We start from the raw sequence: 26,715 nt of genomic DNA on the forward strand, positions 1-26,715 counted from the left end.
TTCAGTGCTAAAGGCTATGTTTAAGGCAGTGTAGGCCCCACTTCCCCTAACCAAATTAGCAGTGCCGGATTAAACTCTGCGGAGGCCCCTAGGCGGTATAAAATCCCCGGGGCTACTTGCAAATTATCTCTGAGTCGGAGCACCCACCCTACCGCCCACGGCCCCCACTGCGGCCTGCAGGCCCCTTCTCGAAAGCTGTGGGGGAGAGGTGAAGAGAGGCAAACTTGGCAACGATGCCAGCAGCAGCCACACCAGGCAAGTCGGGCAAAGAGCGGCTCAGTTGCTGGCTGCGTGTGGAGGCTGGGAGGGAAAGCTGGCCCAGGGCCCCTAAAGGTTTGGAGGCCCAAAGGCCAGTGCCTCGTTGGCCTAATTGTTAATCTGGCCTGCAAATTAGGCTTAGAAATGTGGTGTTCCCCCCTCCATACCTTATTTATAAAGTCTCCAGGTGCCCAGTTCTGCGTGTTTCAGAATTCAGATGCATGCACGCCGTAATACATTTTGCCAAACAAAGTTCTTGACCCACTGACATTTGGTAAGCATCAGTGGGCTATTCAGCAGGTACAGGTGTTAGGAGAGGTTCCCAGGGCCTGTTTTTTGACTGCAAGGCTACCTGCTGTGTCTTGCAGCAGCGGTCTGAATCTCTGTTCTGTCTGGCTGTCGTACTTGGTCCCTCCTGCGGGGCCATTGGCACCAGCTTCCATTTCTCGCTGTGGCTCTTTGCGCCGAGACTCTGTCCTGTCTGTGCTGTTTTACGAACGAGTGGGAATTCTCCGAGTCTCACGCATGTCAGTCCTAGAGCTGCTAATGTTCTTAGGGGGGTCCATCCAGCACCTCGCTCCCCGTGTTGCTTCATTCAGGCTCTTTTGAGAGCATGCATGGGAGCTGGGCACACAAAATGAAAGACGGCAGCCCTGTGGGTAAGCTTTGAGGCTGAGACAGGATGGGCAAAGCTGCTTAGCACCGTCCTTCAAGTGTTGCCTTTCTTCTCTATCTGTTCTGCCCAGCTGGGTACGGGGGGCGGGGGGAAATGGGGGAGAGGGGCTCAATTCAGACCACGCTTTGCAAAAGACTCTCAGGCAAGCGAGTGCTGGGAAAGACCCTCTCCCAGAGAGCCCCTGGTGGTCAGAGCAGACAGTGGCAAGCTTCAGGGTCTGACTCCGTCTCAAAGGCAGCTACGCCGTTCCCCCTCTGAGTCCCCTAGGGACATCCCCCTGTGGACTTGTGCACACAGTCCAGGACTAAGGACCGTTTCGAGCCTGCTTTTAGCATTCCATCGAGAACAGGAGCAGACAATAGGGTAGCCGAAGCGGCGGATATCCTGCACGAGTGGTCTTGCAAGGAAACAGGGCTGCCCTGAGCAGACGCTCAGAAGGAAATGGCGGTGGCGGAGGTGGCTGAGGAGGATGTGGTCTGGGTTCCCATTCATGCTTTGGCTGTCGTTTCTGTTCAGGCTCCGCTGCTGCGGTAAACCTCACGTTTTCTTTTGGTGCTGAGAGGATGCTGTGAGGCATGCTCTCTTTCTTGCTCTCCTTCAGCCCCCCAGCTCACAAAGGAAGTACGGCTCGAGAGCCTCGGATCTCTGTGTCAACTTGCTTCTTTGCACCACCCCTAAGACCTGGAAGAGCTCTTAGTAATCTCCCTTCCGCTCCTCTTTTTGAACCCCTCCTTGACACCTGGTTCTTCAAGTTGGTCAAGGCCAGAATGATCCAATATGGCCGATGCAGGTTGATTATTTAATTATATTTATTCATTTATGTATCACCCAATCCCTGCTATTGCAGGACTCGGGCGATATACAACATGATAAAAACATCAAAAAGCTAAAAACAAGTATATAAATGGCATTGAGGGCTGTCTTCCTTTGCCCCGTGACATTCCTTACCCTGGGTTGGAACCAGTGTTCCCTCTAAGCTGAGTAAGCATGAGCTAGCTCACAGTTTTTTAGCCTCCAGCTCACACGTTTTTGTCTCGGCTCAGGAAAAATGGCCCCAGAGCAAACCAATTCATGCAGGAGTGCCCAACTTTAATGCCAGTAGCTCACAAAGTAGAATTCTTGCTCACAAGATTCCGCAGCTTAGAGGGAACATTGGTTGGAACATCGCCTTATTGTGAGTTCCTTCCCTTTCAATTACAATTCCTGACATACCTATGGCTACTGGGAGACTACTTCCTACTTGTGAGGGGATGCCGTTTTCACTGGCAGCCTCACGTCTCACGTATCTCCTGCCTGAGAGATGTAGGCGCTCGGTTCCTCTTGATTCTTTGCCATGTCTGATTCCCTGTGGGGCCCAGGAGCGGCCAAAGGTCCATCATGTGATGGCCGGAGGAGGGCACTTCCTCTGTTTTGCATATAGAGAAGCCCGGTCCTCCTGGGAGCTCTGATGAAGCCCAAAAATAAGAATTTCCTAGCTGGAGCAGACCGTGGGTCTGTCTAGTCCAGTGCTTTGTTTCAAACATCAGTAAGAGCCCATTTGGTGTAGTGGTTAAGTGTGCAGACTCTTATCTGGGAGAACCGGGTTTGATTCCCCACTTCTCCGGGTTTGATTCCCCATTCCCCACTCCTCCACTTACACCTGCTGGAATGTTAGCCATAGGTATGTCGGGAGTTGTCATTGAAAGGGCAGCTGCTGTGAGAGCCCTCTCAGCCCCACCCACCTCATAGGGTGTCTGTTGTGGGGGGAGAAGATACAGGAGACTGTAAGCCTCTCTGAGTCTCTGATCCAGGGAGAAGGGCGGGGTATAAATCTGCAGTCTTCTTCTTCCTCCTCTTTGCAAGCTGAGCATAAGGGGAGGTAGAAATCCCCTGTGGTTTGTGCTGAGCATCTGGTGATCCGAGGTGTGTTACTGTTGAATTTAGAAGTTCTGTTTCTGGGGAGGAGAGGGTGAAAGAGCCCATTGCAGGCCAGGCACCTGGAGTGTCCGTGGGCTGAGACAATGCGGGTGGCTCTTCAGCCATTGCTTAATCCAACGCACTAATTGCCAGCTGTGCGTCTGGTGGTGGAAAGTGCCCTCAAGTCACAGCTGACTCACGCTGACCCCTTCTACTCGGATCTGAAAGGCAAGGGGTGAGCAGAGGTGGTTTTTGCCATTGTCTTCCTTTGGTGTCCCATCCAAGTATTGACTGGGGAAGACTGTTTAGCTTCCAAGACAATGACATTGAGGTAGTCCAGGTCAGAGGACCCAGGCATCTAATTCTTCTCTTTTTCTAGCCAACTCAGCTTCATGGCCTTGGTACATCTTATGAGTACTGTAAGTAAAGGATGCATGCTCAATAGTTCGATCTTTTTGTCTCCCACTCCAGGTGACCTCACCGGCCATCTTCTTGCCTACGTGAGCCTTGGGCCCATTTTCGTCATTGTTGGCTTCGTCACACTCATCATTTTCAAGAGGGAGCTTCACACGGTGAGTCCCCCCACCCCAGCACTGTGAGAATTTTGGCATTTGGAGAGCCAGTTTGGTGTAGTGGTGTAGTGCGTGGACTCTTATCTGGAAGAACTGGGTTTGATTCCCCACTCCTCCACTTGCAACAGCTGGAATGGCCTTGGGTTAGCCGTTAGCTCTGGCAGAGGTTGTCCTTGAAAGGGCAGATTCTGGGAGAGCCCGCTCAGCCTTACCCACCTCACAGGGTGTCTGTTGTGGGGGAGGAAGATATAGGAGATTGTAAGCCGCTCTGAGTCTCTGATTCAGAGAGAAGGGCAGGGTATAAATCTGCAATTCTTCTTCATCTGTTTCTTCCGCTGGTAGTCCTTATCCTACAGGCGAGAGCCAGTTTGGTGTAGTGGTTAAGTGTGCGGAGACTTATCTGGGAGAACTGGGTTTGATTCCCCACTCCTCCACTTGCACTTGCTGGTGTGGCCTTGGGTCAGCCACAAGTTCTCTCAGGGCTGTTCTGCTCAAGAGCAGTTCTGGAGAACTCTTTCAGCCCCACCTGCCCCACATGGTGTCTGTTGTGGGGAAGGGAGGGAGATTTGTAAGCTGCTCTGGGACTCCTTTGGGTAGTGAAGGGCAGGGTATAAATTCTATCTCCTTCTCTTCTCCTCCTCCTCTTCCTTCTCCTCCACTTCCCCGTTGCCACTGAATTAAAAAATGTTTTAAATGTTTTAATTGTTTAAATGGTTCTATGTTTTAAATGGTTTAATGTTTAAATTTAAATGCTCTATGTTTAACGTCTATTTATGTTCGATTTCTGTGATTGTAAGCCGCCCTGAGCCACTTGTTGGGAAGGGCGGGATAGAAGTCATAAAATAAATAAATAAATAAATAAACATAGCAATATTGCAATAAAAATGGCAAAGCTTCCCATGGCACTCTTATTTTAACTTAAGCTTTTGTGGAATTAGAGATTATTCAAAATAAGATCGTAAGAAGACAGCTACTGGCTCTGGCCAGTGGTCCTTCTAGTCCCCTGCAATGACCAGACACCTGATTTGAAAGCCCCACAAGCAGAGGCAAGCCCCATGTTCTTGCTGCCCAGCAAGTGGTTCTCAAAAGTATATTGCCTTTGAACGTGGAACACGTAGCCTTTATGGCCGCTGATGGTCCTTTCCCCCAGGAATTGGTCTCATTACCTTTTAAACGCTTCTCAGCAAGTAGCCAGCATTTCGGCAATCTCTGCTCTTCCCTTTGATTGATAGCATTTAAAAATTTATAGGCATCCCATTAGCTCAAGGTAGGTAAATGAAAAAAAAATAATCTCCCCCCGAAAAAACCGAACAAATCGATTTTTGTGCTAATGTAACCTTGCCCATCCAAGGCCGGCCCAAACCGGCAGATTTTCTTCAGCGCTCCGCGAAGGATGCTTGGGTTTGGGCTTGGAGATGTTTGCAGGAGTTCCGCCTTGACTCATCTGTCGTTTGTATGCAAGGTTGGAAGTAACTATCTTACGTCTTTTCAAAGGAAAGTCAGTTCTGATTCCTAGGTGTATGTGATTTCCCCTGCCCTGGGATCATTTCCGCTTTTGCTTCAAGCAGATTGCAAGTGATAGGCAGCTGTGCTTGAGCATCCATAGCCAGACTGGAGAGAGTTTCTGAGACTCTGTCAAAAGCAGAATCCTTTATGTGGAGCTGTTAGGAACTGAACCTGAGCCTTCATAAGGCACGCGCTCTGCTGCTTAATTGTTCTTTCCTGTGCACTCTTTCCCCCCTCACTGTCTAACCCAGGTCCAGCTTTGGCCCATTTTGGAGGTGCTTTCATCCCTGTCTGTTTTTCTTGGGAGGGGAGGGGGAGTTCTAGCACTTGGGGAAAGAATGGGACCTTTCTGTGAATTTAATTTAGTATTGGTGTTTTCTTTTGTGCAGTGCTGGTTGTTGATTTGGAGCAGTCTATGAACATTAAATAGAAGCAGCCTCGTGGCGCAGAGTGGTAAAGCTGCAGTACTGCAGTCCGAACTCTCTGCTCACGACCTGAGTTCGATCCCAGCGGAAGCTGGGTTCAGGTCGCCGGCTCGAGGTTGACTCAGCCTTCCATCCTTCCGAGGTCATTAAAATGAGTCCCCAGCTTGCTGGGGGGGAAGTGCAGATGGCTGGGGAAGGCAAGGGCAAACCATCCCGCGAAAAAGTCTGCTGTAAAAACGTCACGATGCGACGTCACCCCAGAGTTGAAAGTGACTGGTGCTTGCACAAGGGGACTACCTTTTTAAAGAAATGAACATTAAATGCATTTCTTCTGCATGACGCTTCTCTGTCTGTCTGCAATTAATTGTCCTCATCCCTTTTGCCTCTTTGCAGATCTCATTCTTAGGGGGGCTGTTTGTCAACGAAGGCGTGAACTGGCTAATAAAGAATATCATTCGGGAGCCGCGGCCTTGTGCAGGTAGAGTATTGCTGGCACGGAAAGGTGTGGCCGGAAGTGAAGGGTGGCACCCTTGCTGACCTGGATTGATTTTAACAGGAGAACGATCTTAGGTTTGCAGGACCTCCTAGAGGCCTGTAGTGTCATTGATCAGATAGCGCCAGCGCTTAAGAGGGTTGTGACTGATTTGGCGGGGTGGGGGGGGGGCACAATGTTCCCTCTAAGCTGTGAGCAAAAATTCTGTTTTGTGAGTGACTGGCATTCAAGTTTTGAGCGAGCAGTTTGCTGCATACATTAGCTTGCTCTGGGACCCTCCTTCCTGAGCTTGGACAAAAATGTGCGCACCAGAGGCTAAGAAACTGTGTTCTAGCTCGCACTAACTCAGCACAGAAAGAACACTGGTGTGGGGACCAGGCCTCAGATTCAGCAGGAGTTTGCAGGAGCACAGCTCCCCCTCTTCTTCCCCACCTACCTTGTTCATTAAATAGCAGGTGCAGCTAAATAACAATTCCTGGATTAGGAGAGCGGGCAGCCAGCCAGCCACCAGGGGCTTTGCCACGCCCCCAGCAGTCCTCATTAACCCCTGGAGAAGCCCATGCCACCCTTTCTTCACTTCTTATATGATTTTGGGTGGTGAGTGGCTTGCTGGAGAGCCCCAGGTGAGCGAGGCCTGCTTGGGCTGACTGCATCCCTAGCCAGCCCAAGCAAGCCTCGCTCGCCCGGGGCTCTACTTTCTTGCATCGGGTTGCTTTTGGGTGGTGGTGGGGGGAATAAGCTAGTGAGTTATGCTTATGAGCTCCGCCACCTTTTTTTCTACAAAATGACCCCTGGTGGGGATCACTTGCCTTCAGGTGATAGAGTTTAGCTGGAAAGTCGGCATCTTCTCTACCTTTTAAGCCAAAATCTCATGGCAAAGGAACCCACAGGAGGTGGCTCAGTTGGACAGTGTAATTCTTCTGGCCACCTTTGTGTCTGCTGGAGTCCCCTGCCTGTGGAGCCTTATTTATGAGGCTGCCTCTCACATTCACTCGGAAGCTGCAGCTGATTCGTAATGCTGCAGGGTGTGCCAGAATCACACCAGACTGATTTTGCAGGAACTTCAATGGCTTCGGGTCGGTTCCCGGTGACTGTTCCCAGTGTGGATTGGAGTCTTGAGCTTGCCTCCCGCATGAATCTGTCCCTTGAATCAGATCCCCATCAAAAGCCCTCCTCCCTGCCCTGCCTTTGAAAGGCACAGGGCCTCTGGGCAATGCCTCCCTCCAGCAACCCATCTGGCCCCTTGCTTGTTGCCGTTCAGATGCCATCCAAGAACTTTTTAGTCGCCTCTGCTTTTGGGTCAGCATTTAATTCAGAGGCTCCCCCAACCTTTTTTGAGCCCGAGGGCACCCTTTGAATTCTGACACAGCATGCTGGGGGCACAGTGCAGCTCATTTACATAACTCATTTGCATATGCCACGCACCCCTGACATCAGTGGAAGGTGTGCTCAATCACATCAGCTCAGCATCTACCTGAAAAGGCTTCTTCAGTTATAACTGTCATAACAAAACCTTACTCTCCCATCCAGTGTTCGCTCTAAAGCTGCAGAATCTGGTGAGCAAAAACTCTACTTTGTGAGCTCCTGCATAAATGATCGTGCTCCGGGATCGTCCGTCCTGAGCTGAGACAAAAATGTGTGAGCTGAAGGCTAAAAATCTGTGAGCTAGCTCACGCTAACGCAGCTTAGAGGGAATACTGTTCCCATCATACTTTTAAAATTCCTTCCTCCTATGCGGCCACAGTGGCATGAGGAAGATTTCCATCTATCTGCTTTATATGTTTAGGTTATTTCCCCATTTTTTTTGTGGGGAAGAATATTAGAAAGGTTGTCAAATCTTAAGAGTTCAGCAAAATTCTCACAGTGGGGTTGAACAATGGAGCCCAGAAGCAAGTATTTGGGGCAGGATTGGGGGGATTAAGAAAGAAAGAGCACAATAAAATTTGGAGGTTCTGGAGCTCGGCTCCTGGGAGCTCCTGACCAAAATAAGGCCTGGTGAAGGTTCTTATGCTGTGGAGGCAGCTGCTGCCAGAGCAGTTTTTTTTTAAAAAAAACCTGCAGAGCCAATCAGAGGCTTTGCCGGGCAAAAGCACCAACTAGCCCCGCCCACTTTCTAAAAATGGTGGCAGAAAAGGTGACAGTTGGCACCCAAGTGCCATTGGGGACCCCTGGTTTAATTTATTACTAGCACAGCTTCAATTGGTTTGCAGTTTCTGCCCTGTTTTGCTGGTTTCTTGCTTCAGTGTATTCGTGTTAGCTTGATTGCCTCATTGGTTCTTCATCTCTGAAGCTGGCTTTGAACGTTTCTGGAAACCTGGGGTATGAATATTTTAATCGGTAACAGATGCATTCCTTCTCCTCCTCCTCAGAAATCCATCCGTCAGTGCATTCGATGTACGCCATGCCTTCCAGCCACTCCCAGTTCATGTGGTTTTTCTCCATGTATTCTTTTCTCTTCCTCTATTTAAGGTAAATCTTTTTTTATCCCTTACAGTATCCACCGGGGCTGCACTCTGGGTTTTTACCATGAAAGGGAGTGTGGTTTTGAAAACTATAGCTCCTCTTCCTGCATTCATCTTACTTCTGCATTTAGCCATGCTCTTGAAGGGAAGACCTGGGAAGGGTGTGTTTTTCTCTCCTTGGGTGTGGCAGGACAGATCTTTTTGTGGTGTGGGCTAGCCTAGGACTTTCTCCTTCCTCTCTGGACCAGGTGTGTTGTTGCAAAGGGAGCCTGGCTTTTGAAGGGTTCTGGTGCCGACTAGGAGAGACTCAGACCAGGGGCCATTTAGTCCAATTATTTCTTGCACTGTCTAGCCAGATACCCTGACCCGGCTAGCCCAGGCTAGCCTGATCTTGCTTGACGTCAGAAGTTAACAGAAAACAAAAAAAGCATCTCATGGGAGCAAAGAGAGTATAGACATAATGGTATGCTTAAAGGTACATGAAGCAGCCCTGCAGCGCAGAGTGGTAAAGCTGCAGTCCTGCAGTCCAAGCTCTGCTCATGACCTGAGTTCAATCCTGGCAGAAGCTGGGTTCGGGTAGTCGGCTCGAGGTTGACTCAGCCTTCCATCCTTCCGAGGTCGGTCAAATGAGTCCCCAGCTTGCTGGGGGGAAAGTGTAGTTGATTGGGGAAGGCAATGGCAAACCACCCCATAAAAAGTCTTCTGTGAAAACATCGTGATGCGATGTCACCCCCAGAGTAGGAAACGACTGGTGCTTGCACAGGGGACTACCTTTAGCTTTTACTGTTAAAAGTACATGATATACATTATACTTTGGTTTCTCTTCAGATCACGCAAATCTTTTGCCTTTTACTAAAAATGTCCATGGAGAGGAACATTTATGGGCAGAGGAGACCTTGGAAAATTTACTCAAGCGCTTTTGGGCAGTGGAGACTTTGGAGAATATCGTACAAGCACTTTTCAGTCTGTCGGGGTCTGGTGAAATGGATGGGTTTTTAAACCTACTTTTGTACACCTGAGAACCCCTTTTGCAAGACTTTACAGCCTCTGTGTATAGGTTTAGAAAGAGTGCCTTGTTACAGATCATATTGCATATGTTTCCTACGGTTCCTACAGTTTTGTGAATGTGTATCACGTACCTTTAAGCATACCATTATATTTATACTCTCTTTGTTCCCAGTTAGATGCTTTTGTTTTGTTTTGTTTTCTGCACCTTGCTAATTCATGGGGCACTTTTTCATCTCTGATCTCAGCAGCTAAGAAGGGTCAGCCCTGGTTAGTATTTGCAGGGGAGCCCACCAAGAAATTCCAGGGTTTCCAATGCAATTGAAAACCCTACAAGGGTCACCATAAGTCAGCTGCAACTTGATGACACTTTACGCCATAGCCAGATACTTCTGGAAAGACCACAAGCAGGGCAAGAAGGCAGTTCCCCTCTGTTGTGTTTTACTCAATAAAGCCTTCATTCCAAGTTTCAGGATCCATTAACTAAAGAAACTCCCAACAAGATAAACCAGCTTAAAACTACACCTCCCCACATCTGCGTGCTATATCCACTTCCTACATCATGGCTTTTATATGCCTCCTTCCTAAGCAACAAGTTTCTTAAAAGCAACATGCCTAAACACCACACTCCGCCTTGTTTGAGAGAGAGCCAGTTTGGCGTAGTGGTTAGGAGCACAGACTCTAATCTGGGAGAACCGGATTTGATTCCCCACTCCTCCACGTGCACCTGCTGGTGTGACCTTGAGTCAATCACAAGTTCTCACAGAGCTGTTCCTCTCAAGAGCAGTTTCTATCAGAGCTCTTATAGCAGCTGCCCTTTCAAGGACAACTCCTACCAGAGCTATGGCTGACCCAAGGCCATTCCAGCAGCTGCAAATGGAGGACTGGGAATCAAACCCGGTCCACTCACTTAACCACGACACCAAACTGGTTCTCAAAAGAGCCCAGGATGAACTCATTTGCATATTAGGCCACACCCCCTGATGCCAAGCCAGCCGGAACTGCATTCCTGCATGTTCCTGCTGGAAAAAAGCCCTGATTCCACACCACGCAGTACCAAAACAGAACAGAACTTTATATTGAAACATAAGCTGGGCCTGGTCTGGGTACTGCTGTGCTATAAACCAGCCACATCCAGCAATCCACAAAGCAAGTGAAAAGTGAAATTAAAGCCATGTTTTTTCCTTTAGGAGGTCATATTCAAATAACTGTACCACACAGTAAGGGAACATCAACAAATTCACAACTGCCCGCAGTACAGTAGGGCTTCATTGGGCCCCTGGCAGTTTATAACATCTTGGCAGAGAGGCTAAGATTGGCTCTAATCCTCCCCACCAACGTGACCAGTCCAGGATACAGTAAGCTTTTTAAGAGACCACTCTGAAGCTAAAAGAGGCCTGGTGGGAGGATTAATTAGGATTGAAAGAAAAGCACTTCCTCTGATCCCCTGTCCTGCCCTTCAGAACTCTTTAAGAAGTAGAGGCTAAAGCTTCTGTGCCTTTCTCAGCCCAAAGTCCTCTGCCCCTCCCCTTTCTGTGCCACACCGAAAGGAGTAGAACCTCAGCCCCCCAGCTGCTCACTCAGCCCCAGGGCTCATCAGTCAACTGTAAAAGGACAGGGGGGTGAGTGGGCAGCTGTTTGCTGACCCCAAGGATTCAGCAGTGCCATGTTACGGTCTGAGCTGGAGAGCTCCCTGTCTTCTCCCCACAGTTCCTTGTGAGCCGCTGCGGCTTCTGATCTCTCCATCTGACACTGCTGTCTGCAGAACAAAGCAGGAGTCAAGTGGCACCTTTAAGACCAACAAAGTTTTATTCAGAACATAAGATCTAAGCACACTTCATCAGATGAGGAATCAGCTACAGTGAGCAGAGCTACATAGAGCTGGTAGGCAGTGGTTTAGAATGCAAAATGGTAGAAACTTAAGATCCAATGGCAGAATAGTAGAATTAACAAATTGATCAAACCTTTGATCTGGGTAACATGAGCGTGAGAAACCAGTAAAACAGTAACATGTCAAAATGTGAGAATGTCTGCTAATCGTCCTATTGTTTATAAGCCTGGGCCAAAAATGAGGGCATTTCTTTCTCAGAAGTTTTTCCCATCCAACTAATTTAGCTTTTAACGTGTAACATATATATAGTTTCCCGTTAGAAGAAAAATACATTAAAATATAGTGAAGATGGGTTTAGTATATGTAATGAAATAAAAAGCCAGTATCTATTTGAGTATGTCAATACAGCTAAAAGAGAAATACATTGGATAGGGATGATCTTGTCTACCTAATTTACTTTTTAACAAGTAAACATCATTCTAGCTTGCCATTAGAAAAAAAGAATTCAATAAAATGTAGTGAAAATGGGTTAAGTATATGTAATGATAAACAGCCAATATCCCTATTTTGAGTATGTCAGTACAAAAAATTATTCTGATACACTATTCTAAAAGAGAAATACATTGGAATACTGTGGATGTATAACTATATTCAGTGAGAGTGGGTTTAGCATATGTAATGAGATAAAAAACCAATATCCCTGTCCACAGAAGCTGATGTGGAGAGAGAAGAAGATGATATTGGATTTAAAGCCCATCCTACACTCTGAATCTCAGAGTGGCTCACAATCTCCTTCCTCCCCTACAACAGACACCCTGTGAGGTGGGTGGGGCTGAGAGAGCTCTGACAGAAGCTGCCGTTTCAAGGACAGCTCTGTGAGAGCTATGGCTGACCCAAGGCCATTCCAGCCGCTGCAAGTGGAGGAGCTGGGAATCAAACCCGATTCTCCCAGATAAGAGTCCGCACACTTAACCACTACACCAAACTGGCTCTCTATTAGAGCTCTGGCTGTCCCAAGGCCATGCCAGCAGGTGCAAGTGGAGGAGCTGGGAATCAAACCCAATTCTCCCAGATAAGAGTCTGCACACTTAACCACGACTACACCAAAGTTGCTAGTCCTTGGAACAGCAACAGTGACCTGAAAATAACGTGTGCTCGCACACCAGAGGAAGGCGAGATGGCTATTGCAGTGCCAGCGAGGTGGCAGGATTTTGCTTGGCCCTGAACCAGTCCCCTTCTTTCCATGCCCCACCCCCAAATTCCCATGGCTTTTGAAATCTCTTTTGCATCTCCTTCCCTTTTCTGCAAGTACCTGGAGAATTTAAGCCGTCTAACTCTATTCAGTCATGGAGGGAATAGCTCCCTTCTGTTTCACAGCCTTTTAACAGGCAATCCTTCCCTGACTTGGATGGGAGACCACCAAGGAAGTCCAGGGTGGATAGTGCAGAGGCGGGCACAGGCAAGCCACCTCTGTTTGCCTCTTCCCTCAGAAACTCAACAGTGTTGCTCTGACCCGACGATAAACCGCCCCCCCCCCGAGAATCCTCCGTTTTCTTCAATAACGGCTCTTTGACAAGGAGCTGTTTTCCAGCTTTTGTTGCTCTGCTGGTCAAAGGGCTAGAACTGTATTCCATTCACATTTAACTTCTATGAATGGTCTGATTTAGAGGTCAGAGCATCGACTTTCTGTTCGTGTATCCTTAGATTCCATGTGCTCCTCGTTGAAGCTAGGTCTCTTGTCCATGTCTTCTATGAACTTCAATTTGACATATTTACAGTCATGCTCTCCTTTGGTGAGCCAGTTTGGTGTAGTGGTGAAGTGCGTGGACTCTAATCTGGGAGAACCGGGTTTGATTCCCCACTCCTCCACGTGCACCAGCTGTGTGACCTTGGGTCAGTCATAGTTCTTGAAAGGGCTTGTTCTGAGAGCCCTCTCAGCCTCACCTACCTCTTAGGGTGTCTATTGTGGGGAAAGGAAGAGAAAGGAGATTGTAAGACGCTCTGAGGCTCCGAATAGGGGCGCATAAATCCAGTCTCTTCTCTTCTTCTTTGTTTAAATAAAAACAACAAATCAGCTTTAAAAACAACAACCAACAAAGCCAATAAAAGTCAGCATAAAGATCCACAAAACTACAGCAGACGATAAAACAGTATCTTGTAATAAAACTAGAACTTTAAAGGCTTATATGGCCGAGGACCAGCCTACCTGAGGGACTGTCTTTCCCCGTATGAACCCCAGAGAGCACTGAGGTCAGCCGGGAAAAATACACTGACTATCCCGGGGCCGAAAGAGATCAAACTTCAGAACACCCGAGCACGGGCCTTTTCAGCCGCGGCCCCTGCCCTATGGAACCAGCTCCCCGATGAGGTGCGGGCCCTGCGGAACCTCGATCAGTTCCTCAGGGCCTGCAAGACCACCCTCTTTGGGCTAGCATATACAGACTGCTGAATAAGGCTAGTTAATTAAGGATCCACTAATGCGGTCCTAATCAAAGACTTATGCCGCTGGGTAAACTGTATACACTGACAGAACTAGCGTCAAATACCATCGTCACTGTCAGACTAAGCTATAAATTTTACTATATTGACTGGTTTTTATTGATGTTAAATTTAAAGTTTATATTTATTATTGTATATTTTATAAAATGTTGTTAGCCGCCCTGAGCCTGCCTAGGCGGGGAGGGCGGGATACAAATAAAATTTATTATTATTATTATTATTACACAGTAAAATGGGTCAAATAATAACATAGCAGCAAAGTGAACAGCAGTAGCATGGGGGAAGCAGAACAAAACGACAGTGAGCGTTTTAAAAGGCTCTATCTAGCAGCTGAAACAGTGAGCTTGGTGTCAAGTGAATCGATGAGGGTGGGGGTAGGAAAGTCTAGTGCTGAATCTGATAGCTGGTGTGGGATCCATTAAGCTGAGAAACATTGCTGGGGGGTGGTGGTTTAATGGCAAGTTTCTAGTCCACATGAAGGAAGAACGAAAACTTTTTCAACCTGTGGGAGAAAATGTTCTTGATCAGCATAATTGTACGATTCGTGCATTCACTGCCTTGTTCCACGTGTTGCACTATATATATAGGCATCGTTTAAGTGCACCCCTTTAAAAGGTATTGCACAAAGAGCTGTACAGCTAGGCAATCATGTCTGTGTTGCATAATATCTAGATACTGGTTGTTGTGGGTTTTTGGGGTCTTGCTTCTCAGCAAACAATTAAATTGGTTCCCCAAAACTGCTCCCGGGAGTCAGAAATCTAATTCAAATGATGCAGAACCCCATGCAGAACGTTCCATGGGGCAGAGAACTCTCAGCTGAATTATGGTCAGCATGGCGGAATGGGATCCAGTGGTCGCCTGTTTTCCACTCTGGCCCCGAGGGTGGGAGTTGGAAGTTAATAGCTGACTGGGGGGGAGGGGAATCTTAAATTGGACAGAACGGGATGCTGATTTTCTTTCTTTGCTGAGTGATTCTGCCATTCCAGTTCAATCTCTGTTCCAGAGAGCCAGTTTGATGTAGTGGTTAAGTGTGCGGACTCTAACCTGAGAGAACCAGGTTTGATCTCCCACTCCTCCACTGGCACCTGCTGAGATGGCCTTGGGTCAGCCATAGCTCTCTTATCTGGGAGAACCGGGTTTGATTCCCCACTCCTCCACTTGCACCTGCTGGAATGGCCTTGGGTCAACCATAGCTCTGGCAGAGGTTGTCCTTGAAAGGGCAGCTGCTGTGAGAGCCATCTCAGCCCCGCCCACTTCACAGGGTGTCTGCTGTGGGGGAAGAAGATAAAGGAGATTGTGAGCTACTCTGAGATTCGGAGTGAAGGGTGGAATATAAATCCAATGTCGTCGTCTTCTTCTTCTTCTTCTCCAGAATGCACCAAACAAACAACGCCAGGTTCCTGGACTTGTTGTGGAGACATGTGTTGTCCCTCTTCCTCCTCACAGTGGCCTTCCTAGTCTCATACAGCAGGTGCGGAGTCTCTGTTTCTCACCGGGGCCTTTGGGATACATTGGGTCCAGTCTGGTTGACCACAGGTCCAGAGCCAGCGGGGGTTGTGTGGATAGCAGATTCTATTAGGTTCTGAGTGTCCTGCATTCGATCCTACCACTACTGTAGAAGTGCTGCCGGTCATGCTTAGCATCCCTCATATTTATTTATACGTTCAAGTGTTTATATTCTGCTTTCCTTCAAAAGGACCCAAAGCAGCTTACAGAAAAAAATAAACCAGTGTACATCAAACAAGCAAAAAAACCCAGGGCTTTTTTTGTAGCAGGAGCTCCTTTGCATATTAGGCCACACCCCCTGCAATGTAGCCCATCCTCCATCTTTTAGGCTCTTAGTGCTAAAAATTCTAGTTGGTGAACTACTGGCATTAAAGCTGCGAGCGACTGTATCAATTGGTTTGCTCTGGGGCCATCCTTCCTGAGCTGTGACAAAAATGTGTGAGCTGGAGGCTAAAAAACCGTGAGCTAGCTCACGCTAACTCAGCTTAGAGGGAACACTGCTCCTAAATGAAGTCTGCTGAACAGAGAGGAGGGGCCAGGACTCATTAGAAGAGCTTGTGCTCGGCATGCAGAAGGCCACGGGGGTCAGTTCCTGGAATCGTCACTGAAAGGATCTTCCTGTAGAACAGGGGTGGCCAATGGTAGCCCTCCAGATGTTTTTTGCCTACAACTCCCATCAGCCCCAGCCATTGGCCATGCTGGCTGGGGCTGATGGGAGTTGTAGGCAAAAAACATCTGGAGAGCTACCGTTGGCCACCCCTGCTGTAGAAGATAGAGGGGCCATTGATTTCCCCCTTGGGAATTGTGACGGAACCGGCCCGATTCTGCCTTCAGACCCAGTCCCGTCAACTCCCTTTTGAGGGGCCAACTTCTGGAGGGAGCTAATTTTCTTCCTGCCACTTGGGCACGCTGCCACCACCTGCTCACTCTAGGAGTTCCTGACTGAGAGGAACAGGACTCTCAATCCCCCTTGCTAGTTCTGTGGCCTCAAGGCCCTCTGCCAACCCAGCACCTGGTTAACACAGAGAGACCACAGTCCTTCTTTGGGAGACCCCTGGAGGATTGGCACCCTTGCCAACTGCATGCTTTCCCTGGACTCCCCTCTTGCAGTCGTGTGGTCTAAGGCGGTTGGGGAACCTTGGTGGCACAGAGGGACTACCTTTTCAACAAACCAAACATTTATTTAAAACATACAACTATTTACAGGCATTTTTTTTAAATGGTGAACAGAAGCAATAAATGAAAGTAGGGATAAATGCTCCTTCTTTCCCTAATATATAACTTGCCCTAACTGGAGAGCCAGTTTGGTGTAGTGGTTAAGTGTGCGGACTCTTATCTGGGAGAACCGGGTTTGATTCCCCACTCGTCCACTTGCAGCTGCTGGAATGGCCTTGGGTCAGCCAGAGCTCTGGCAGAGGTTGTCCTTGAAAGGGCAGCTGCTGTGAGAGCCCTCTCAGCCCCACCCGCCTCACAGGGTGACTGTTGTGGGGGAGGAAGGTAAAGGAGATTGTGAGCCGCTCTGAGACTCTCCGGAGTGGAGGGCGGGATATAAATCTTCTTCATTTTTTTAGATGCAAGGGCTAAAAGAGCTGATATGAATTTTGCTATTGCCAGAGTGATTTTAGGATCCTTATTACTAAGCAAAGGAGACCGAGTTTCCAGGATGTAAAAGGGATAGTTGATCAATTAGTGTCTTAATCTAATGATACTTTATATTCTCAAAAAACCTGCATTCAATTAAAACATGAAAAGATGTATTAATCCTATTAGGAGAGCCAGTTTGGTGTAGTGGTTAAGTGTGCGGACTCTTATCTGGGAGAACCGGTTTGATTCCCCACTTCTCCACTTGCACCTGCTAGCATGGCCTTGGGTCAGCCATAGCTCTGGCAGAGGTTGTCCTTGAAAGGGCAGCTGCTGTGAGAGCCCTCTCCAGCCCCACCCACCTCACAGGGTTCTGTTGTGGGGAAGGAAGGGAAAGGAGATTGTGAGCCGCTCTGAGACTCTTCGGAGTGGAGGGTGGGATATAAATCCAATATCTTCATCTACCTCACAGGGTGTCTGTTGTTGGGGAGGAAGGTAAAGGAGATTTTGAGCCGCTCTGAGACTCTTCGGAGTGGGGGGCGGGATATAAATCCAATATCTTCTTCTTCTTCCAAGACTGTATTCCAACTCAAACTCCAAGACTGTTGCCAGAATCACTCACAATGGAACTGCCAGTTTCCTGCTCAAAATCTCCCATATCAAACCCAGTTCCCGCCCAGGAACAGGTTAAACACTCTTGCAGCATTCTGGGAGGCAGGCCTCAAGGACTTCCTGTCTCTCTAGGACCCCCCCCCCCCAGAATTGCTGCTTCCAGACAGGAAGGAGGGGTCAGGAGAGCAGGCCGAAGCCTGCCTCAAGTTTGACAGCCTCCTCCTGCCAACTCCCAGATAAACATAGCCCCAAATGGCATTTCTCCACAGGAATCATTAAAAAAATACTTTGACAGACAAGGCACAGGCCCTTAAAGCTGAGTAGGCTCTGTAGGTACGCCACCTTGTTATGCTCTTGAGAAATGCTCACACAGAAGCCTTCCCTCTTTCACTAAGGGAGGGAGGGATGTCTCCAGTTAAAGGATCTGGCAGTAGGTGATGTGAAAGGCCTTTCTGTACCTGAAACCCCGGAGAGCCACTGCCGGTCGGAGTAGATGTTCCCTCTAAGCTGTGCAGTCTTGTGAGCAAAAATTCTACTTTGTGAGTTACTGACGTTAAAGCTCTGAGCGAGTGATTTGGCTACTGCATAAATTAGTTTTTATAGCAGCCCCGTGGCGCAGAGTGGTAAAGCTGCAGTACCGCAGTCCAAGCTCTCGGCTCACGACCTGAGTTCGATCCTGGCCGAAGCTGGGTTCAGGTAGCCGGCTCAAGGTTGACTTAGCCTTCCATCCTTCCGAGGTCGGTAAAGCAAGTACCCGGCTTGCTGGGGGGTGCGGGGGAGTGTGGGTGACTGGGGAAGGCAAGGGCAAACCACCCCGGAAAAAAAAGTCTGCCATGAAAATGTCGTGATGCGACATCACCCCAGAGTCAGAAACGACTGGTGCTTGCACAGGGGACTTGTACCTTTACCTGTAAATTAGTTTGCTCTGGGGTCCTCCTTCCTGAGCTAAGACAAAAAGGTGTGAGCTGGAGGCTAAAAAAATCTGTGAGCCAGCTCACACAAACTCAGCTTAGAGGAAACACTGGACATGACGGAGCCTGATGGACCAAGGGGCTGATGCTGCATACGGCAGTTTCATGTGACTGATGTAGTCTCTTCTTCATCCCTCTTCTCCTGCCCTGGCCACACAGAGTCTACCTGATGTACCACACCTGGAGCCAGGTCGCGTACGGAGGCGTTGTGGGAAGCATCATGGCCGTAGTGTGGTTTGTCTTCACGCAGGAGATCTTAACGCCGTTGTTCCCACGGTTAGCTGCATGGTAAGTCCTCCTTCCCTCCTTGGGGTTTCCCTTTATTAGGCAAACTGAGGAATGGCACTTTCCTTGTGACCAGGTTGCCAAGGGTGCATGTAGGCTGCAGGTGTGAGTAGAAAAAAGAAACTGGTACACATGGGGAAAGTAGTATGCTGGGGAGAGGGACATGACACATGGGAAGTCAGAATGCTGGATGCAGAGTGTATACTCTTGTTTCTAGAAACTGAAAAGATTATATTTCTGTTATCTGGTAATGATGCTCAAGTATCCTATAGAGCAGGGGTGGGCAAACTTGCAAACATAAGAGCCGCACAGAATAAACGTCAGATGTTTGAGAGCCGCAAGACATGAACATCAGATGTTTAAGAACATAAGAGAAGCCATGTTAGATCAGGCCAATGGCCCATCCAGTCCAACACTCTGTGTCACACAGTGGCAAAAAAAAATTATATATATATACACACACTGTGGCTAATAGCCACTGATGGACCTCTGCTCCATAGTTTTATCTAACCCCCTCTTGAAGGTGGCTATGCTTGTGGCTGCTACCTCCTCCTGTGGCAGTGAATTCCACATGTTAATCACCCTTTGGGTGAAGAAGTACTTCCTTTTATCCATTTTAACCTTTGAGAGCCACAAGGGAGGAAGGAAGGAAGGCAAATAGATGGAAGGAGATGGAGGGGAGGGGGAGAGAGAGAGGTGGAAAGAAAGCAACTTTAACTTAAAATGTATTCTCCATGCTGCTAGCTGGCTTGACTTGGAGAAGTGATTTAAAGAGAGAAATGCCTTTACCAAGCCAGCTGCTGGGGCAGTGGGGGCTTCAAGAGCCACACAATATGTGTGAAAGAGACACGTGTGACTCCTGAGCCACAGTTTGACCACCCTTGCTATAGAGTCTTCGTTTGCCATTGCAGCTAAGAAGATAAGAGCATGAGTGATATCGAACGTTGTAACTTCTTGAGGATGGCCCTTCTGGGGAACTTTTAAGATGTTACTTGGGAATTTTGGTGTTTGTGTTCTGTTTTGTAACAGCCAATGGCTATACACAATACAATTTTGACTGACTACTCTGGTGTCGGTCCCTGGCGCCCCTCCATAAAAGATCTTTGGTAGCAAGGTTTGGTATCTTGAATCCCTGGAAATGGCCCCCAGTTCGTATAGACTTCTTCGGATACAGCTAGGATGTGAGTCCATCTGTCCTATGTATTGGAAAGTGAAGTGATTTCAGACGCCGAATGACATTATGAAGAAAGGTTGAAGGAGCTGGGCATGTTTTGCCTGGAAAGGAGGCAGCTGAGAGGTGATATGATCACCATCTTCAAGTATTTGAAGGGCTGTCCTATAGAGGATGGGGTGGAATTGTTTTCTGTGGCCCCAGAAGGTAGGACCAGAACCAGTAGGTTGAAATTAAATCAAAAGAGTTTCCGGCTCAACGTTAGGAAGAACTTCTTGACTGTTAGAGCTGTTCCTCAGTGGAACAGGCTTTCTCAGGAGGTGGTGGGCTCTCCTTCCTTGGAGTTTTTTAAACAGAGGCTAGATGGCCATTGGACAGCAATGAGGATCCTGTGAATTTAGAGGGAGGAATTTGTGAGTTTCTTGCATTTTGCAGGGGGTTGGACCAGATGACCCTGGAGGTCCCTTCCAACTCTATGATTCTATGATTAGCAGGTAATGAGAATAGCCAGTGAATGACAATACCAGGTGTGATTAGATTAGTTTTGCTATGCAGAGTAGTAAGTGTGGAGAAATCCGCACTGGTAATGAAACAGGAAACCTAGGTCTTGATTCAGTCCAGGCAAATTCATTCTATTGAGCTTCGCTATCGGTTGCTATTGTCATTTGGCAAATGAAATCACTCCACTCTCCAAGATATAAGGAGCGATGGGGTCTCATTTGAGCTGTATCTGAAGAAGTGAGCAGTGACTCACGAAAGCTCCTGCCCTGCCACAAATTTTGCTAGTCTTTGAGGTGCTCCTGGATTCTTGCTCTTTTCTGCTGTTACAGACAAACACGGCTGCCCATCCTGGTCCATCAGTGTAGACAATATTCATTCCAAAACCTACAATTGTGATGGTTTTCTTCTCCAGTGAGTCCAGTGGTCTGGCACACTGTGTGCAGGCGTGAGCCATAACTCAGTGGAAGAAGCTCTGCCTTGTATGTGGAAAGCCCCAGGTCCAGGACCCAGCATCTGCAGTTAGAAAGATCTCAAGTCACCAACTCTGAGGAAGGATTTCCTCTGTCGAAGGCCCTGAAGAGGCAGTACTGAACTATGTGGCCCAAAGACCCAGTTAGGGTTGCCAGGTCCAATTGAAGAAATAACTGAGGGTGGAGCCAGGGTGTGACAGGCATCCTTGAACTCCAAAGGGAGTTCTGGCCATCATGTTTAAAGGGACCGCACACCTTTTAAATGCCTTCCCTCCGCTGGAAATAATGAAGGACAGGGGCACCTTCTTTGGGGGGCTCATAGAATTGGACCCCCTCGTCCAATCTTTTCGAAATTTGGGAGTATTTTGGGAAGAGGCACCAGATGCTATGTTGAACATTTGATGCTTCTTCCTCAAAAAACAACCCCCTGAGAGCCCCAGATAACCATGGATCAGCTCTCCATTATATGGGAATTGGTCTCCATAGGGAATAATGGAGTGCCCAGCAGGCATTCCTCCCCCCCTCCCCTTTCTGATGACCCTGAAGCAGGGGGGAGGGCCTCCAAACTGGGGGATCCCCTGTCCCCACCTGGGGATTGGCGCCCTAGGTCCAAATCTGAATTAAGGCAGCTTCCTTGATAGAAGAAGGTACTTGGCTAAAACAACGGGACTCAAGTAATGTTCCCTCTAAGCTGCAGAGTCTTGTGAGCAAAAATTCTACTCCGTGAGCTGCTGGCATGAAAGTGGGGAGCTCCTGCATCAATGAGTGTGCTCAGGGGTCATCCTTCCTGAGCTAAGCCAAAAAGGTGTGAGCCAGAGGCTAAAAATCTGTGAGTTAACTTAGCTTGGAGGGAACACTGGATTCGAATGCCAGTAGCACCTTGGAGATCAACAAAATTTTCAGGGTATGTTTCGAGACGGCTCCCTTCATCAGATAAAGCAAGTGTGGTTAGACCCACCTCCCCTTCAACTCTTTATAGCCAGTTTGAGAGCCAGTTTGGTGCAGTGGTTAAGTGTGTGGACTCTTATCTGGGAGAACCGGGTTTGATTCCCCACTCCTCCACTTGCAGCTGCTGGAATGGCCTTGGGTCAGCCATAGCTCTGGCAGAGGTTGTCCTTGAAAGGGCAGCTGCTGTGAGAGTCCTCTCAGCCCCACCCACCTCACAGGGGTCTGTTGTGGGGGAGGAAGGTAAAAGAGATTGTGAGCCGCTCTGAGACTCTTCGGAGTGGAGGGCGGGATATAAATCCAATATCATCATCATCTTCTTTAAACATCGTAAACGTCGCTGGACTCTGCGTTTGATTAAAGCGGTGTTTTGTCATGGTGTTGTATCAGTTCCTTAAGCGGATTATGGGTTACCGATGTAGATATTTATATAGTGCTAAGACAAGTAAAAAAAAAAAAAGGTCAATGCATAGCAATGAGTTTTCGGTTCTAGTGACCATACACGTAACTTTGTCTTTTCTGTCTGTCTCTTCCACCCTCTTTTCCCTGCCAAATCCATGACTCTTCCAGGCCAATATCAGAGTTCTTCTTAATCCGAGATACCAGTCTCATCCCAAATAGCCTATGGTTCGAGTACACGGTCACCAGAGCAGAAGCAAGGTGAGGGTCGAGAGCTCTGCTGCAAACTGTAAAAGCACCTGATGTGCCAGAAACACACCAACCCCTTCCCGCACCATGCACAGCAAGGCTCAGTGACGGGGACTTGGTTGGAGTCTGTGAACTCGTTGTGCTGCTCAGACACGGCTCTGCTGAAGAAGGCAGGTCTTCCTTTGTCGTGGCCAGTGGCTGAAGGAGAGGCGGCTTGTTTTGCCCGTTGCAGGGGGCGCCGTCCAAAATGGCATCCGTGGGACAAGCCATCAGTGTTTTGAACTTGGTAGTTGGGAAAATTTTGCACTGGGCCTGTAGCATTTTAGACCACCATCGCTTGCATGACAGCATGCTGATCCATATTAAAAAACAAAAATTGTAGGAAAGTAGCCAATCAAGGATGGGACTAGACTTAGAGCCCTTCCCAACCCTACTGAACAAGAACACAAGAGAGACCATGTTGGATCAGGCCAGTGGCCCATCCAGTTTGTCACACAGTGGCCAAAAACCAGGTGTCGTCAGGAGGTCCACCAGGTGGGCCAGAACTCCAGAAGCCCTCCCATTCTTGCTCCCCAAGCACCAAGAATACAGAGCATCCCTGCCCCCAGAAAGTAGTTTTTCGTGTTCGGGGAGGTATTTTTGAGTTAAGAGTGTCAAACCAGGGTTTGAATTCAGTCTTTGCCATGAAATTCATGGCTTAACCACAGTATATATGTGTGTGTGTGTGTGTGTGTGTGTGTGTATACACACACACATGCCACTGTGTGACACAGAGTGTTGGACTGGATGGGCCATTGGCCTGATCCAACATGGCTTCTCTTATGTTCTTATGACCTTGGATTCAAGTTGATCTGACCTACGGTGTTGCTGTGATCTTGTTAGAGGAAGGACCAGGGGAAAAATGAAACATAGAGAAACATTTGGAACCTGTCTGCCAGGATCCAGTTCGAAATGTGCACCCCACTGCTTCCCATCTGGAACCTTTCCTTTGACTGCGGCAGGGCCCATTTTGAGGAGCTGGGGGCTGAATCCGGGAAAGAGGCCGGGAGCAACTGAGCAGAACTCCGGCTCTGTGGGGATCAGGCTCCTGTGCAGAGTCCAGTTTCAGCAATACCCGAGTGCTGTGAAGGGATTCAAGCCGTTTCTCTGCTACCCAAACTGAGCTTTGCACCCGCCCCCCAGGATTATGAACCAGCACGGAGAGAAGCTGCATGAAAATAAGCTCAGCCCAGTCTAGTTTGTGCATTAACATTTGTACCAGGCTGAGGTTTTGCCCCATGAGGTGTCAAGAGAGCTGGTATGTAGTGTGGTGATCGGGGAGATCCTCTTTTTGAAATGTGGAGGGCATCTTGGTGTGGGTGGGGAGAGGACTTCGCAGTCTTCTGTCTTCACACCAGGGCTGTAGAGCCACAGCTGTTGGCTTTCAACCAGCAGTTCCCTCTTAAGCTTGCAGAGTCTTGTGAGCAAAAATTCGACTTTGTGAGCTACCTACTGGCATTCCGGTTGTGTGCTCACTTAGTGTGCTCTGGGGCCAATTTTCCAGAGCTAAGACAAAAATGTGTGAGTTGGAGGCTAAAAATCTGTGAGCTAGCTCACGCTAACTCAGCTTAGAGGGAACGCTGCTTTCAACCGAAGTGAGTAATTCTGTTCAAGTGTGCCTCCCTAAACAAGAAGTTGGAAGGAGACTGCATATCAGCATCACGCACTAGGCCCTGGAAGCACCCTCCACCTTACAAGGTTTCCTAAGGCTCAGCTGAATCAAGCCTATTGTAATCCATCTTGAACCCTGAGCTCTGGCAAGGGAGAGCTGGGCATGGGCGACAGAAATCCCCAAAGATATTTATGCCATCTTTTCTCCTTTTCCCACCCCATCCTGGGTCTTGCAGGAACCGACAGCGTAAGCTGGGCACGAAGCTCCAGTGAACTCGGGAGGCTGTGGAAGCGGACTGCACGACTCTCTCGACCAGAGTGGGGCCAGACTAGAGACCTGTACAGAGAAGCTGGAGGAGGCTTTTAGGAGACGGACCAAAAGGAACAAGCAGGGACCAGGTTCTGAAGATCCAGAGGCCTTGACAACTAGCTGGCTGCTCCTCGCTGCATGCTGGGGAACCGAACTGGAGCAGAATCCATTTATACTGCAGTTGCACAGCGCTGGTTGGGATCTGACCCTCCTTTGGGGCCCAATCCACCAAGGGATGTCTCTTGCACAAGCCCCGCTCTCCCCAAGTGAACGGGAGAGGGCCACAACCCTCTTTCTTGTGCGGCTCCCGTTCCTTTTGAAACAAGGGCTTCTGTAAGACCAAACTCTGGTAGGTTGTGCTTGTGAATTTGGGAAGTCAAGGGGAAGGGGAAACGGGGGGGGGAGGTCCGTGGTGGATACGCCTAGCGTCTTGTCGATAGGAGGGAATAAGCATATATAGCTCTGTGACTTTTTATTAATTTCCCCGCCCTCTTTTTTGCAGCATGAGATATACACACTATTTATTATTATTTTTTTAAGAAACGGAACTGTTGGTTGCAAAGGCAAGGAAGGGAGTAACAGTTTGATCATGCATTTTGGAAGGCGACGCATTTAATCCGGGGCTCAGCAGCGGCAGACGTAGCTCCAAGAGGCCTTTTTGTTTAGTTTTTCACTTTTCCATGACTGTTTGGGACATCTGGGTCCACCCTCGCTGCACTTTGTAACTAAAGGACTAAAGGTTTGCTTTTAACACTAGTGACACTTCTGCACGCAAAACGACACAGGATGGGGTGCAACCTAGGGGGGGATGTGTGTGTGTGTGTGTGTGTCAACACAGTGGCAAAACCTGCACTACACTTATCTTTTTTAATTTTTTCCTCTTTCAGATTTTTATCTGTTTACTGGGAGACACCCCTCCCCCTTTTTTGGTGTAAACTGAGTGCCAAGAATTTGGTCTACAGTCCCAAACAAGATCCCTCCCTTTCCCCAATAATGTTTACTCACATCTGAGTATCAAATTTACCATCTCTTTACCCCCCACCCCACCCTCTCCCCCTGAGCTCTTACTGCAAATTTTGTTACCGATTGTTTTAAAATGCAAAAAAAAAATGAAATAAAAACCTTGAAGAAAGCCACTGTTAAGGCATACCGATGTTCTTAATAGTTTAGAATTAGCCCTAAGCTACCCCCTCCCAACTTTTAAATACTCAATAAAATGTTTTTATGGTCAGTCTTTGCCCTGTATTGATTTTGTTTCCAAATGAAAGACGGTTGTACGTTTTTGTCCACCCAACAGATGCTGCAGCTCAGTGGGCACCACTCCCGCATTACCAGGCGTAACAACTTGTGGCACCAAACCAGGATTCACGTTCTGATTCAAATTCACAGCATAGGGCAGGGTCCCCAACCTCTTCTGTGCCTTTGGCAGGTGTGATGGGCACAGCCACAAAATGGTTGTCACCAGGGCTTTTGGGGTAGGAAAAGCCAAGCAGGAACTCATTTGCATATTAGGCCACCCCCCCTGACATCACCATTGTTTCACCGGGGGGGGGCTTTTTGTAAGAAAAACCCAGCAGGAATTCATTTGCATATTAGGCTACACCCCCTGACATCACCATTGTTTCACAGGTGGCCTTTTTGTAGAAAAGGTCCGGCAGGAACTCATTTGCATATTAGGCCACACCCCCTGACATCACCATTGTTTCACAGGTGGCCTTTTTGTAGAGAAGGCCCGGCAGGAACTCATTTGCATATTAGGCCACACACCCCGGCATCAACATGTTTTGCGAGTGGCCTTTTTGTGGAAAAGGCCTAGCAGGAACTCATTTGCATATTAAGCCACACCCCCTGACATCACCATTGTTTCACGAGGGGTCTTTTTGTAGAAAAAGCCCAGCAGGAATTCATTTGCATATTAGGCCGCACACCCTGGCATCACCATTGTTTCACAGGTGGCCTTTTTGTAGAAAAGCCCCAGCAGGAACTCATTTGCATATTAGGCCACACCCCCTGACATCACCATTGTTTTGCAGGACTTTTTTGTAGAAAAAGCCCAGCAGGAACATATTTGTATATTAGGCCACACCCCTTGACACCAAGCCAGCTGGAACTGTGTTCCTGGTTTTTTAAAAAAGTCACAAAATGGCTGCTGCAGGAGGCCGAGCCAACCACAAAATGGCTGTTATAGCTTACCTTCAGTCATCCAGCAAAGATGCTTGTTCTGTGGGGGCAGCTGCTGCTTAAACAGCATTTTTGTAAATCTGCAGAACCAATCAAATCTCCCTTGGCTAGTCAGAAGCCTTGCTGGGCAAAAGTCTTACCTGAACTCGACCACTTTCCGCAAGCTCTTTGGCGAGCACAAGGGAAGGGGTCAAGTGGGCACCCTCGCACCAATGGGCAGCAGGTTGGCTTCACGTGGCTTCAGGCTTGGCTTCCTGTGGT

General features: G+C 48.3%; 1 protein-coding gene and 1 pseudogene across 1 annotated transcript in view; both read left to right on the forward strand.

Moving 5' to 3' along the window:
- DOLPP1 (dolichyldiphosphatase 1) overlaps positions 1-25,504 on the forward strand; it is a 39,444-nt gene extending 13,940 nt beyond the window's left edge. The window contains exons 2-8 of the mRNA XM_060251055.1: positions 3,302-3,402; positions 5,727-5,811; positions 8,196-8,295; positions 14,996-15,094; positions 18,453-18,581; positions 22,236-22,325; positions 24,200-25,504. Of these exons, the coding sequence (XP_060107038.1) occupies positions 3,302-3,402; positions 5,727-5,811; positions 8,196-8,295; positions 14,996-15,094; positions 18,453-18,581; positions 22,236-22,325; positions 24,200-24,236 (641 nt within the window). The 3' untranslated portion in view covers positions 24,237-25,504. The remainder of the gene's footprint in view (positions 1-3,301; positions 3,403-5,726; positions 5,812-8,195; positions 8,296-14,995; positions 15,095-18,452; positions 18,582-22,235; positions 22,326-24,199) is intronic.
- LOC132580813 (U5 spliceosomal RNA) lies at positions 9,097-9,220 on the forward strand (annotated as a pseudogene).
- Positions 25,505-26,715: the final 1,211 nt, after the last annotated feature.

This window comes from Heteronotia binoei, chromosome 12 (assembly GCF_032191835.1).
Source record: "Heteronotia binoei isolate CCM8104 ecotype False Entrance Well chromosome 12, APGP_CSIRO_Hbin_v1, whole genome shotgun sequence".
Classification (NCBI taxonomy): Eukaryota; Metazoa; Chordata; class Lepidosauria; order Squamata; family Gekkonidae; genus Heteronotia; species Heteronotia binoei.